This window comes from Macrosteles quadrilineatus, unplaced genomic scaffold (genome assembly GCF_028750875.1).
Source record: "Macrosteles quadrilineatus isolate MER2022 unplaced genomic scaffold, UCM_ALF_1.0 Scaffold_16__1_contigs__length_3527350, whole genome shotgun sequence".
In the NCBI taxonomy this organism is placed as follows: Eukaryota; Metazoa; Arthropoda; class Insecta; order Hemiptera; family Cicadellidae; genus Macrosteles; species Macrosteles quadrilineatus.
The window spans coordinates 2,730,024-2,745,748 of record NW_026542609.1 but is presented as its reverse complement, the minus strand read 5'-3'; the positions used below and the strand labels follow the sequence as shown (position 1 = coordinate 2,745,748).

At 33.0% G+C, this 15,725-nt stretch overlaps 1 protein-coding gene across 1 annotated transcript; it reads left to right on the top strand.

The window, feature by feature from the left end:
• Window positions 1-728: 728 nt before the first annotated feature.
• Window positions 729-11,966, top strand: LOC129005112 (low-density lipoprotein receptor-related protein 1B-like). Its single transcript, XM_054433921.1, has 7 exons — window positions 729-802; window positions 3,151-3,210; window positions 3,774-3,948; window positions 6,599-6,835; window positions 7,661-7,885; window positions 10,307-10,487; window positions 11,641-11,966. Exons 1-7 carry the CDS (start codon window positions 763-765, stop codon window positions 11,857-11,859), a joined length of 1,137 nt encoding a protein of 378 aa, XP_054289896.1. The 5' UTR covers window positions 729-762; the 3' UTR covers window positions 11,860-11,966.
• The last annotated feature ends 3,759 nt before the right edge of the window (window positions 11,967-15,725 follow it).

Sequence of the window (15,725 nt, the reverse complement as noted above, 5' to 3'; positions counted from 1 at the left end):
TCCGTAAAATGATATATTATTCATGACATCCATAGTGATACATTGATAGATTAATGGAATCATTGCCTTTACATTTTACATGTTATATTTAAAATAAGCTTCGGCTCACAACTATAGGCCTAATATACTTATAATAAAGCAAACAAATCCGCCAATTTATGTTCTTAAATCGGAATGTAAAGAAAGGCTAGAGCCAGTTAAGACAAATAATATTTTATTGATTAATAGTTACATGTTTGTGAGAATGTATAAAACCTTTATGGCACATATCGAATGATCGTTTTGACATATAATAGGTTTTTTTGCCAAGCTTAAAGAATACATTAAGCCTACTACCACTTTAAAATTCAGACTGAAGAAGTCAATTGCATGCATAAGATAGATAGATATGCTATGGAGGATGGTCTGAAACACAGAGTAACTTGTCTTTCACCAATATAAGTTTTCTGTTTTCATAAATAACTTAATCTACACTTTAAAATGGACTCTGATTCATACATTCATGGCAATGGCCTACGAAAACCACTATTTATGTTTAGAACTTGAAACAGATTATGAAGATCAGATTGGTCCACTATTAAACTCCAATACTAGATATGCTCATTCACTTTCTATGCCTAGATATGAACATAAGGAAATGATCGCTTGGTGCGTCATAGACCTACTGAACCGATTCCAGCCCGGTCATTGTTTGAATGATCTGTGGTCAGTTTGTTCAGTAAGATAACATCTGATCAGTCTGCTGTCTTTTGCCACTTCAACATGAAGCCTTGGGCTTTAGGCTTCATCGTTCTAGTAGCAGGTTAGTCAATCTAGGCAAGTCTTATTCATGTTTGATAAACTCATAATTAAAGTCGTTAGGATATAATAATAAGGATTGAAAGTCAACCTTAGTTAAAAAGTTTGCTTTTTTGTAATCTGTTATTTTTGTGTGAAAGCCATGTGTTCTATGAAGGATTTTGCATTGTTATAGTGAGCCTTTTCTAAAAGTGATTTTATGTATTTTAACACTTTAAGGAAAATTTGTGGACATGTTTGATTGTTTAAAACTGCAAATTTATTTCGTACAAAATCGATTTCATGGTCTCCCTTCTAGTTTTGTCGATGAACGAAGGGATTTTTTAGCATTCAAGTAATGTTACTATAGGAAAATATATCTGTGAAAATCATAGAACAAATTGAACTAGAATAATCATGTTTAAAAAAAACGTAAGGTTGTTTGGTATTATATTGTTTACCAATAGGTAATTGTTGTCTTGATTATTAAAATTTTAATTGAATTATGTAGGCATACATATCAATATGTTACAAATGACTTAGATAAAATACAAAATGTTGGTATACCTAGCTAAAGTTATTGTTGTAAAATGTTATATACTGTCAAAAATACTAATAAAAACAACTTTTTCTATTATAAGCAAAGAATGCATCGATGTAAATATTCTTCAGCCTTTTTGTTGATGTTAAAGCTCAATTTAGCCTTCCTTATTTTCACTATATCAAAACTCTTACAACCGTTTACAATATACTAATTTTATTGATAGCAAATAAAATACGCTTGAGAATTCGTTACTTGAAATGTGTGTTTTCAGCTTGATAAAATTGTAATAAATCATTTTGTATCTGTATTAGGCGTGGTAAACCCTTAATGCATTACCCTAGTACTGAGTAAAAGCTATCCCCAACCAATTTCTATCTTTACTCTTGTTTGAAAGTAGCTGCCAATAAAAGCGATGCTCACCATTATGTACACTCTCATATTTTTTAAACATTTTTTTTACTTAATTGTGAACAAAATGATTAACCGCTTTAATACAAACACTTAAAACAACTTCCGTCAGTATTATTGCACAACTTTGACACCGTAACAATGATATTTCGGTTGTTTTCGCGTTATATCTTCACATTTCGCCTCCAAACCAGTTCAAGTCCGGAACATCCTATCACCCATTTCGACCTCAGAGTTTGATAAGAGATAAGAGCAGCACCAAGGCCGTTGCACAACTGATAAGTGTCTACTTATCAAACTGTTACATCTTCTCTCATCCCCAAACAAGGATAATGTTACTTGATCAAAACTTTTTTAAACTTCGCTTTTAATCTAAACTAATTTGAAATTTTACTGTCCTGTGTTGTCATGAAGAGCGTAGTGAAGTAGCCTACGTAAAGTTTGTTAATAATAACAAACATTTAAACCAAACATTAAAAATAAATTTTGATTTCAAGTTAAAAACTGAGCATTTAAATTGTATACCGTACCTATAATTTTTCTGAGTTCGTTTGGCTCTTCTAACCGACCGATTGTCCTGATATGGGTCTCGAATTGAAGGTATGCACGCACAGATTTCACATCAAGCATCGGCATTTTTTATCTACAGTCCCACTTGGCTTATACGTATAAACGAAAATCGCTGTATTTCTTATGGAAGATAAATTTTGTTTTTCTTTTCCAAGTTCGTTTGCCTCTTCTACCCGACCGATTTTCATGATTAAGGTCTCAAATGAAGGTATGTACGTAAGGTTTCACATTAAACATCGGCATATATTTATCGACTGTATTACTTGACCAAAAATCATAAATATGATTTTTTTAAATTCTTACTTCAATTTAAGATGTATTTTACCAGGAATAATGATATAATCATATATATTTTGGTCTAAGAACCTTCAGTGAAATTCTGGCTTTTATTTAAGCTATTAGTTATTCAAATCAAACGAGTTTCAAGCAAACGCAAGGTGAAAAACCAACATAAAAAGTCGTTTTTAAGGTTTTTTCTATTATTAAGAATCAATAGTTCCAGTATTGTTTATGTTTTTTTTTTTTTTTTTTGTTTTAGACTCAAAATAACTAATAAGCATCACAATGCTTTTTTACTATTCAAAATATGTACGAAAACTTTTAATAGTTAAATTTACAAAAAGATTAAGAAACTAACAGGGATAGGCTTACAGCAATAGAAAAGTCAAATAGTTGAATGTGTAAATTAGGTTGATTTAAAGTACTGTATCTACTAACATCAAAATTACTCAAAGCTTCCAAACCCCCTTTGGCTAGAAGGAGATTTAGAAAAAAACTATTATTAAATAGACAAATGGGCTGTGATTTGATTGACCTTAGACATAGGCCTACTAATGATAATGTTTTTGCAGATGTTCTAGAGATTATTGCAGATGGTGAGTCTGTGTATCAGAACAGCAGTACATTGGAAGGTGAGAAATTCTACGTTGTACTTTATAGATTTAATTAGTAAAATTAGTTTTTAAACATGAAATTTTTGATACCAAAATAACTGCATTTGAACAGTAGACCTTACTACTTTATATTTTGATTTTATTTTGTAAGCTTTAGTTAGACTTGTAATGAAGTTTAATGATAGTCATGTAATAGGCATTATTTAAATACATTATTGTATTAGTATCGGAATAAAAAATATATCCTTAAAAATAATAAAACATTTACTTTACAAATGCATATTCCTAAATTAATCATGTAAAAAAATAGTCCTGACCGTTGTGCTTAGAGATGTTAAGAAATTTGTGCTTAGGGATAACAGGGATAACGAACGATTGCCAAAAATCGTTCTCTGTCATCAAATAAAAGTCAGTTCAGTTGTAGGTTATATCACAACGTTATATCACGTTATATCAAGGTTATATCACGTACTCTTAATTGGTATGTCCAATAGGGAAAAAATGAAAAGTTGCATTTTTGAAACTGGGTGACATTAATAAAAATAGTTAAAAAATAAATAATTTATGTCAATTTTGTTCAGAACCGGAGCCTATTAGGCTTCTGTACGGAGAAAGTCATGGCATAGCGTGGACAGATGTTACTACCAGAAAGAGGCAGAGAAATATATTGACTAAGAGATATTTGGATGTGGATAGCATTGACTACCACTATAAAAGAAACCTATTCTACTACACTGGCTGGGGTGCCATTTGGAGGTAAAAATCGTAGAATAGAGAAAAGTGATTGCTTTTGGCGCGCAACTGCATTTTACGGTTTACGGAAAAACGATTGAGCGCCACAATACTATTTCTGAGTCATCAAATCAGATATTATACTGAAAATATATTTTTTTTTTTATATTTGTACGTATTAGATAGTTTTATGCAGAGGTCTGTAACACTACTCAAAATTAACCATTACTTTGTGCTAAGCTTATTAAATGATTAATCACAATATTTTTAGATGGCGTACTAAAAGAATATTTGGTTTATTTTTTATACAGATACCTATTTCATGAGAGTATCAGAAGACGTTTTCAAAAGAATTGCAGAACTGTTTGATATTTCTTCATCTTTTTTCGTTTATTTTATTCAGTTTTTTTTTTTAGTCAAACTAATTACGATTAAATTATTTTGCAAAAAACAAGCTAAAGAGAATTTAAGCGATTTAATCATTATTTTTACAAATTATTATTATTTTTATCCATATCAAAATTTTGTTTTTAAAGGACACATGAGCGACTGTTACGAGTTGAAAAACTTCGATCGTACCAAGACTCACAAGTTTTATACGACTTTGGAACGCTGGGAGGCGCATCAAAGTTAGTTGAATAAAAATCGACTGAAGCAGGGACATATAAGCTGCTTTATTTGTTCCTCTCAAAACTTACATGACTGTTACTGCTTTTGTATTCCAATAAATTAAAAATCGTTAATTTCGATGGGTAAAATCTGGAGAAAGAACTTTGATAAAAGTGCATGCATTTAATGCTTACAATTTCAGCGATTACGCAAGGTAGGCTACGGATATTTTTTTTGTTTTTTAACAGCCTATTTTACTCCACATACAGATTTAATACTTTTGTATTTAGACAAATATGTGTAAGCAAAAACATCTTTATGATACCCATAGAGTGTGTATTTGTATCTTGTGGAACAAAATACAAATACACGTCTTTTATTTCATTATTTTTTACATTATTTGACATCAGGTTTGAAAATTCACATTTCTTACCCCGTTCCCACAATGATTTTTACTCAATGTTTACTCATTATATTGATTTAACAAATTACGTATTCTCAGCATCAAATCAAAATGTTAACAATATTGTATTACGTTTGAATAAATAACACAATAAAACAACCATTTCGCTCGTCATATGTGGGAACAAATATATCTGCGAAATTAAAAACGTTGCTGTTCGTCACAAAAGCAAAGCGAAGAACAAAGACAATTTTATAATCCAGTTCGTTAGTCGGTTATCGAATTTAAAAAGAACAAAGTGCTGAAAAGCATACCATTGATCAAACGTGCGAATCTTCATAAAACGTCAGTTTACTTTGGTAGATTTGTGATTTAACATCATTTCTACTTTTTGTTTCCCTTTTGCAACAAATATTTGTATATTTTTTCTAACAATGTTTGACGAATGTAAGTGAGTTGTTGGGGATGACACAAAAGTAACTTTATTGTTGAACATTTGATTGTTTACCAAATCTCCTACGTGTAGAGCGTTCTTTTGTATAATTAATTGACCAGTATTTGTTCATTAATGCTAACTATACAGGAAAATCTCAATCGTACCGATTGTTTTTTTTTTTTTTAAGAAAGTATCTTGCATACTTGCATTAAACTGTGTGGCAGAATCAAAATATTAACTCAGGCGAAAGTAAACAAACTATAAAGCAGCATCTTCGATAATATTTTACTTTAATATATTTGTTAGTAAAAAATCTACCTAAAATTCTTTCATAATCCCTGTCATGGGTAACTTTAATATGGTTCCTGAAGTGGTAGGTTGCACGCGTGGGTTCGAATCCCATCCTCGTCGCCACTGAAGTGTCGTCACCCTGACGTATTTTCGTTGACACGGTGCTATCCTTATACACTGTAACTAAGTCACTACGTCACCCTGACGTCTTACACTACGGGAATCGGGAAGTTAATAAGCACTACGGTTTAACACTGTAAAACTGCTAACGACCGAACGGGCCGGAGTTACTCAGGATGGAAGCTGGCTATAACTGAGGTGTAGAGGTGTCGGTTAACATTGACTCATGGGTTGGGGAAGTGGCGTGACCCGATCGTCCAATAGCATTCGTTTATTCAAATATTATTAACTGGTAGTGGGAAATACAAACTGTTACAGTTCAACGTACATATTTAAATATTGCCAACATAGCCTTGTAAATTATTAAATAGTAAAAACTGTTATATTACTTATATAAATATATTACAGTTCCAGGGCTAAGCCCTGAAGGTTATCACAAAATTAATATTGTATAAACCTCGTTCATGAAATTCTACATGCATTTACCAAGTTTTGTGGCCATCGGTTCAGCGGTGTCTGAGTTTATCACTGCCAAACAAATATATAAAAACCGACATCCTTTTTTATACTTATAAGAAGAAACGATAGTCTATTCATTACTGATGTTGCAAATTGTGCTGCTTCTGATTATCTGATTACAGTAAATTACTGTAATCTATTACCATCGACTTGAATGATTTCAAGTACTTACGAAATTATAGTCTCATGTATCCTTTTTTATACCCTTCGCTATTCTGATACGTCTTTAGAAAAACATTATACATACAGTACAGTATTATCAGTCTACATTAATTAATAAAGCATCTGGTTTCCAGACTGCCAATGGAGGACGCCGGACCAGAAGCTCAAGGCGAAGAGATTGTGAGATTCGATTATGGAGTAGGCACTCTGGCTGTTGACTGGGAGCACGACCACATCTACTGGACTAGTCCTTCCACAGGCTTCGTATGGAGACTAGGCTTGGACGAAAACGAGGGAAACAGTGTAGTGGTGGTGGAAAACGCGGGAAACCTCACGAGACACAACAATGTGGCGGTGGATCCCTACATGAGGTAAGAGGAGGGAAAGGGACAAGAACATACTCACGAGTGGGGAATTGAATAGAAGTTTGGATTTATATTAGCTGACAAACGAGTTAACATCTCTATGTGTCGTTGGTTTGTTGCTTCATAAGGGTAACGCAGAACACAGTAGGTGGTCTTTGGTTGATAAGGCAGGACTGTTTGAGATCAGCCTTCTGCTATCTCAATGAGGTCACCGCTTTGTCCACATGACTTGTAACGGCACTTTACTGTTTATGTAACCACTGATTAGAACTGCCTCTAGTAGTGGAGGTTTGTAATGAAATCAATAATCTAACATTTATGTGAGGAGTTGCTTGAAATGTGTAAGCGTGTGTGTTCCCACAAACTCCAACTATTATAAAAATTTGAAATAAAAACTATTATTTTAAATTTATATTAATTCCAATATTAACAGTTCTTCTTGAAGATTCCATCTATTATTTTTTTACGCTTATTTGTGGCCGAAGTAAAAATATCTTAACATCACAGAAGTTCAAAATAAAAAATCACATTTTAAAAAACCCTAAATCTTATAACCTAACGAGAAGCTAAGAACTTAAGTATCGGAAATTGCCACAAGTTCAATGGATTTTGGTTCCAGTATTTAACTCATTAACCAATTGAATACGTGATTTAATGTTATTTTTATGTGTTAAATTGTTAAAAGTCAGGATTTTGAATGAAGATCGATTGTGTTAACAACACTTTCATCAACGTCATTCACTCTGGACACGTTATTCCTAATGTTAGACTAAGTTAAAAATTAAGTTGTTTTCATGGTCGGTGAGATATACTGCTTGGCAACTCCCAAAGGTATTTGTTCGTAGCTACCGAGTCAGGCCACTCCCTGAGGACGGACCTTGATGGTGACAATCGGATGAGGCTGAACCATGGGCTGAGACTTACCAGCCTCGCCTTAGACTTGCAGAACCGGAGGGTGTACACTTGTGGGTCCAAGGCGTTCGCCCCAGTCCTGCAGTCGTCCGACTACTGGGGTGAGAATATGGTCGACTATGAGATCCAGCACGGAAGTGATTGGTTAGTCTAGTTTCTGTATACTTGAATATGTACATAAATGTATATAATGGTTTCTTTCCTGAAGAATTGAAATTCCACGACGGTTCTCCTAAGGATTCACGTTGGTTTCTGGGTTGGCATGGGTTGGAAGTGTTTGAATGCTTACATTTTGGATAGGTTGCAGTACTCTTTTAAGGCGCTTGTCGAGGATGGCAGGCATTATAAAAACAATTTTTACTTAATGTTTAAAACTAAACTACTGGATCTGAGCTCTGATGATGGTTAACTGTAACATCTCCGAAACATCGGTGTTCAAACACAGCTCAAATGACTATGTCCAGCAAATGAGAAAACGAATATACAGTATGTTTCTTGTTTGTACAACACTCAACGTAATATGCAGCAATGAAAACTTTCTATGTAGAGTTAAATTGATTACATTGCGTTGTGGCAAAGTGCAGCTCAAGAGTCTGGACGAATGATTCTTTCAAGAGGAAGGAACCTTAAGTTTACATTTTGATTTTTTATGGGTAAGGGTCAACTTAATTTATATTTTCAATCATAATCCATTTCCTGAAGTATTATGAGTAAAAGTATACACAATAAACAAACTGTGCTACGGATAACAAGAGTTTCTTTTAAAAAATCTGTTATAAATGAATAGCAACGCATATTTATTTATATCAAATATCTACGGGTTATATACCATTACAAATGAACATTTCCATCCAGTAAACAGTAACAAATTACTAGTATTGCTCTAACTAAACTATCCAAACCTGCCCTTAGGCATTATACGACGTGCCACAATCAATCCCCAAGTAATTAGAAACTTCTGGTTCTAGAGCTTAACTCGCGTTACCGCTGACCCATTTCCTGTGTAGAAGTTGTCAAGTTGTCTTCTACTTCAGTCTATGTCGTTGTCTTATGTATGTCAGGCGTTGATTAAATAGTGACACGCTTCCTAGTTTCTCCATCTGATCTTACTCATGTAAATGTGGCAAATTAAATTACGGTTGAAACACTTTACATCTTAAAATATTTCAACCTGTTTAAAGGGTTCTGGGTTAACAAAGCCTAAATACAATCAGTTTTGCTATAAAGTCTGTTACAGCACTAAAAGTTTTAGTAACTTATACATCGCAGTAGTATTTTTTGTTAAATATACATAAAACATTTTCTCTGCATTAGAAAATTTAGTAAATTAACGATTGGATATTAACAAAGAAAATAAACAATTGTCTTTCATTTAGTTTGTAAATCTTTTATTCGTAATAAGATACTTCTAAGTTAAACATTTTAAAAATGTCATATAATTTTTAATAAGATTTGTTGTACCAAATTTTTGTGTCTACATCAAATTTGTCGAGAGTTGGACATGATATGACAGATTGTGTTTACACACGATTTCAATTCTTTTGTTGATAGCACACACAGGCAAAATGTTTAGTGTTTATCCCAAAGCTCATTCTGTACTGACAGGGTCAGTTGTGTTCTATTTTAAAAACAGTACCTGTCGTAGCACGATAATTTTGTAGGTTAACAAAATCTTAATAAGCATCTACCCAACTTCTTTTCTGTTTCAAAATATAATGATTTACTTTATTTATCCACACCAGTGGCATTAATTAACTTTTTTAGGGAACGGTCCAACCCTGGTCTTTGTTGTCGACCTGTTGTTAGAAATCATTAATAATTGGTAGCCCAATTACAAGTTTCAACTGGAACTACTGATAACGATATTGTTTTGAATCGAATCAGATTTGAATGCGAGCACTACAATCACTCAGCCACCCAAACGATGGCCTTAAAATTAGGCATTTCAAAGGTTATCTTCAGAGGAGGTATAACTAACATCTTTCAAATATTTGAATGTCATACAAGGCGTTCAACAAGACCTTTTTTTATACAAAGTGCTTACTACATACAAAAATCGTGTGGTTTTAGTACTCGCCAATCAGATAGTGGCTTGTTCGACCTTGCAAAAAGTCAGTATCTTTTGCTTTTTCCACACTTGACTCAGAACTTATTTATTTGATCAAATGATCCTTGCTAAAGAAACAGGTGATTTTAGTCAAACGTCCTTACAGATTGTCTTAGACAACAAAGCACAATCACATCAATCACTATACTCCGTTCACAAAATGTAGGCGGTTTTAGAGAAAGATCTATACCCTCCACGTCTTGATCCTACTATGAAAACTTAGCTTAACAACTGAGATTTGTGAAAACGTCAATCACCTGCCATATACCTCACTCATCTTTGTCTCGTTTACGCTTTAAAACATACGCCCTCGTGTGTCAACGTTGGGCACTTGTGATATAATATAATAGTTGTATTTTTGCTCCCAACCTAAATCTATGTCTACATGTATATTTTGTTTATATTGGCATTAACTAGCATAACCATTATTTTTCATAACTAAACATTCTCTGGTGTAGGTGGATCCGTCTGATCGGTTTGGACGTGTTTTCCACCGGACCCGACCAACCCCCACAGCTGTTCTGGGTCCACCAGGGATGGAGTGACAAGGACACCGCCTGGAGGGTGAACACAACCAACGGTCATCTATCCTGGGAGCAGGAGTACGTCGCCAGCGGCACCGTGCTGGATCCTGAGACGGTAGAGCCTATTTGCCAACTTAAGATAAGCTAAACCATAGACCAACCAACACAAGTAGACTTCTCAGCCCATTGTACATTTTGATGCTCGTTTTTTTTTTTGTTTAGTTAATTTCCGGTGACACTGATCGCTAGGGTTTGAAATTTTGAAACTGAAATTTTTTTATATTATTTTAGGGTTAATTTCGTTTGGTTTTTTTAACTAAGGGACTAGTTGTTGGTTATGATTAAATCGTTTTATTTGGTTAAACGAAATTTTAAATGACCAAAATATCAAAAAACTAACAATAAACTAAATTGTTATTTACCTAGCAAAAAAATTGGCTTTAGCTGTTCCATAAGGATGACAAATCTACTAAAGGAGTATGTTTTATCTATGGATAAATAATCTAATGTTTATATATATATATACATTAGATTTGTAATGATTTTGTTAAGGATAGCAGGCTTGCCAAAAATGTGTAATATGAGCCTAAGTCTTAGCCTCAGCCTTGGTCTTAGACTAAGCCTTAGCCTTAAGCCTTATCCTTAAGCCTTAGCCAAAAGGCCTCGCCTTTGCCATTTCCCTTGCTTTAGCGTCAGCCTTAGTCTTTGCTTTAATTTAAATGGGAATGAATAAGTCTTTAAAAACCAAATACTTTAAACCCAAAATTGGACGAGAATGCATCTCTCTCTCAAACTCAAACCTTCTTTGTATGAACTTCTCCACTTCTTTTTGACTTATATAAATAAAAATACTTACTTTTATTTAGAAATATTTTTGTAAGGACATCAGACTTATATAAACGAGAAAGAATCCACTATGACTCCAGAAACACTAGACTTTAGTACTACCATTTAGAAGAACTATTTCTCTCCTAGTCAAAAATTTCTTGGATATGGGTATGCTGAGTGTGACTGCATTTTCTAATTTTTGTGGATAGTGTAGAGTGCCTCCTGCACTAGAGTAAACTGCCATTGAAGAACTTTTTACTTAGTACAGATTCTTATAGCATGCCCCATTTTTTTATTTTTATTTATGTCTGTTGTTCCCTACTACATTATGTAATAACATCTAACAGTGAAAAATTGCTTGAATTTTTAATGTTTTAATGTTGACAAGTTTTACTATGCTGTTCAACCAGTATTAGTTCAATAAAAACCTTTTCTTTCAGAGGATCTGGTGTGTAAAAGTTTACCATTCTGACGTACAAAGAAGACCCGAGTACCTAGACTTTGAGGAGGACCCAGTTCCTTCTTCGAGTGAAGCAATGGCAATAGCAAACTGGACTGTGATAAAATCTGATGGCTCGTCTTATATTTTGACAAGCCAATCTTGGTTTGAATTCCTCTATTTAGGGATAGCTGTGGCTATTCTACTACGACCAATGTAAAAAACAAACTAATTATGAAGACAAACATTTTGTAAATAAAAGCTGAGTTAAAAGAACTAAGTCATCGTGTGTAGTCATAAAATAATAAAAAAATACAGCCACAATAAGTGTAGTGCCGAACTTGATTCACAGCCTCAAACCTGTATTTATCATTCAAGTATGAAAATTTTAAACAATTAAGTCAACACTATTTCATTTAATGGTTACTTAATATGGCGGAGTTAATATTGGCATTTGTCTTCATGTAGCAAAACACCAAATGGTCTTAATTGAATACTACATGCAATTATTATTGCATGGTTTACAAGATTACAGATAGGTTAATTTAAATTTTCTCACCGTATATGGAGAAGGCATTGTTTTCGTCAAAATGTTCGAGTTTGAGTTTTGGGTGACCACAGAAAGGAATTTTTTTATTGGGATATAACAAATACCTAAAAGTTAATGTTAAGTCATGCCTAAAAAACTGTTTGAGCAAACTACACAATGACAATAGAGATTATTTGTGGTGACAGAAGCTATCAACATATCAAATATTGATACCAGATAGCAGTGGGACGAATCACAGTGGGGTGGTCACAAATGATAACAAATGTTGAGCTGGCTGCGTTGTGCAAACGGTAATATTGCTAACAAGGACTTATTGTTGTCTGTATCCTGGGTTTACCAAGTAATGTTGGCACTGATGGTGTACATCAACCACGAATATTCTAAATACCGACTACAAATTTGACTCTGTAGGAACTAAACAAGCTACATAAAATTCTGTGGGCGTTTATCAACAAACTATGTAATTATAACTATGTTGGATTCGTTTATCCTAATTCACTTCACTAGAATAAAATTGTTTTAATCAAATAGTGAAGCTTAAATATTACTGTAAGAGTTGCATAGCTGAAATTAATGTATTTAATTATAGGATTACTTATGTCTAAATCTTTTTTGTGTGATTTATGATGTTTCTTGTCAATAAGATAGAAATTGTAAAAATATATTTGCGAATATCTATTTTTTTTTTTAGTGCTTTATGCAACAAAAAAATCAAAGGTAAATAAATTAACATGTAATATTAATATATTTTATTCACAAGAATCATTATATACATTGTTATTTCTCTGTATCAGAGATATTAGAAACACTTTTCCTTCAACATAAGTAATTGTTTGGTTTATTTTAAACAATTAACAATTAAAAACGAACAGCTATACAAGTGTTTTTCCCAGTTTTAGAAATAAAAAATTAATTGAATATTTTAATATTTATAGAAAAGTTGTATTAAGTACCATAATCGTTAAGTTAACAACCTTTTATAAACTATCCCTCATAACCTTGTTCGTATTTTTTTTATATATCAGTTCACAAATATTAGAGTAAAAGATAAGTTAAGAGAACCCTTTTACATCATTTATAGCCTTATTGATGAAGATTAATTGGTTCAATAATTGATTTATAACTTCCTAGTTGTTTAAGTGTTTTGGCCTGACGTTTGCTGAAACCTGACCTTGCTTTTTAAGCTGAAAAGATTTGCTTTCAATGATGTGATGCTTCGTATGAGAAAATGCAAGGTTGTCATATATATTTGAGAGAACCTTTAGCAAAATAATCTAAATAAGACGAGTTTAAGTTAATTATAATCAATCGTCTACATTTTAATAAATCGCGTAAATCCTTCTTAACTGATGAAATCTTTGAATTTATTCTACTATTTTATATTAAACAGCCTGTTTGGAAAGCGTGGAGATGAGCCATAGCAACATGAAAATAGCACCTTACCACAAGACCACAGCAAAGGTAAGAAAGAAAATATTCTCTAAAACCTGGTCACATTTCCCTCAAAACCCCCGTAGCACATAAGTGCAAGATGAATAATCTGAATTTCATGGAAGTTACAGTATGGGTGGGGGTCTATGGGAGGATACTACAGGGTGAATAAAAAGTCAAGACCCCCCCCTGTAATATTTTTCCAAGTAAATATACAGAGATATCCTTTTGGTGGTCAAGCAATCTTAGCAGGAAGTTTCATTTTATCATTTTGAAATTTTTGAGTGTCCCCAAAAATGGGGGATTTGGGGTACAACTAAAAATGTTTCAATAGAAACCCCTATCAAGTGACACTTCATTTTGAAGTGTTTACAAAAACTTAAAGAATGGTGAAAACCAGAGCTCGCTATCTCTTCTCTATCCAAAATGACAGCCAATATCAACAATTTTACCATTGATTTTCCATAACATTTGACGGGCTACCATTTTGGATAGAGAATAGATAGCGACCTCTAGTTTTCACCATTCTTTAAGTTTTTGTAAACACTTCAAAATGAGGTGTCACTTGAAGGGGGTTTACGTTTAAAATATTTGAGTTGCCCCCCAAATCCAACCTTTTGGGGGACACTCAAAAATTTCAAAATGATAAAATGAAACTTCCTGCTAATATTGCTCGACCACCAAAAGGATATCTCTGTATATTTACTTGGAAAAATATTAGAGGGGGGAGTCTTGACTTTTTATTCACCCTGTATGAATCGGTCTGCTGTTAAAGTGCTGAAGTGGGTTTCTGTGTTTGGGCAACATCGGCAAAGACATATCAGTACTTACGCCCTTTGGTCGTTTGGATAATGTCGGGGTTCCACTATAGTCGACGTCCTAGCCAACCTACTTTTCGACAAAACTACTAGGAAATATTCGTAAACGGGTTTTTACGATTTTCTACCAGATTCTTTTAAAGAGCTTTCAGTGGAATGGTTAAATTTACCAATGTTAAGAGTGCGACATCACATTGAATATGTTTACTAAATGAAAACTAAGGTGTTTCACTTTTAAAAACTGTGACGTATTGTTAACTTAAATTGGATTAAGCTAATACGCCATGTTATGCGTCAACAGCATATGATAATTAAAGTTAAGTTATATGTTTCTTTTATCTACTGTCGAAGTACGTAAAATAGGTAATTATGAGATGTTTTTAACTTATATCTTAGTATTAGTTACATCACATACAAAGTTACCCACTTAGGGTATTAGTTACAAAACCATGTCAAATTATTGTTGTACATGAATACAATTTCCTTAAACACCCTGAATGCACCCATCAAGGTATGTAATTTTATTTATAAATAGTCTACTAATGTACAAGAATAATCATTGTTGGGGATCAAAATAAAATCAACATCCTGTTCATTTCCAACCAAGATAGTGCAGTTAGGTAAATTATAAAACTAGGTATTTCCATAATTTATCCTCATGCATAATTTAATACCATATTACAGTATTAATATTTAAACCCCTCCTCAACAAAAACATTTTTTTGCGTAACGTATGTTTGTCTGAAGTTATAGGCAATATCGTCAATTCAATTAATTAATAACTAATTTACATTGTTTGCAAAACACAGAGCTGCATTAACGCATTAATAAGCTAATGTAATTCCAATTATAGCTGATAACCATAATTAAATAATGCTCATCAACAGTGCTCTGATCTGATATTAAATTGGAATTTTAGTTTACTCTTAATACAAGAATATTTATGAAAAAAGAGAGTTGACGTAAAAATAAGAGTACAATTTTGTTCCTACTACTGCATGGAAATGACCACATTGCCATACCTGTAAACAGTACGCAAAATAGCTCGTTCACGATCTAGAGCGGGAATGATCCATTCCCGCTCTGATTATACAGTGGTCGTTTCTACAGCAACCACAAGCACGGATCAGGTAAGTTAGTTAACATCAAAGAAATAAGTTGGCAAGCAAATAACGTAGCATCAAAAAAGCAAAAATAACCTAATTCACACTTCATATAAAAAGTTAATCGGTGTGCTATTATAAATTAATTATGGTGGTAGGAAAATCTTGTCCGAATACACAAATG

Excerpts from the sequence above, each read along its gene's own strand:
- LOC129005112 (XM_054433921.1), top strand. The coding sequence starts at position 763 with ATGAAGCCTTGGGCTTTAGGCTTCATCGTTCTAGTAGCAG. Across the intron at positions 3,949-6,598 it reads GGCTGGGGTGCCATTTGGAG|ACTGCCAATGGAGGACGCCG; the intron begins GTAAAAATCGTA and ends TCTGGTTTCCAG. Across the intron at positions 7,886-10,306 it reads ATCCAGCACGGAAGTGATTG|GTGGATCCGTCTGATCGGTT; the intron begins GTTAGTCTAGTT and ends TCTCTGGTGTAG.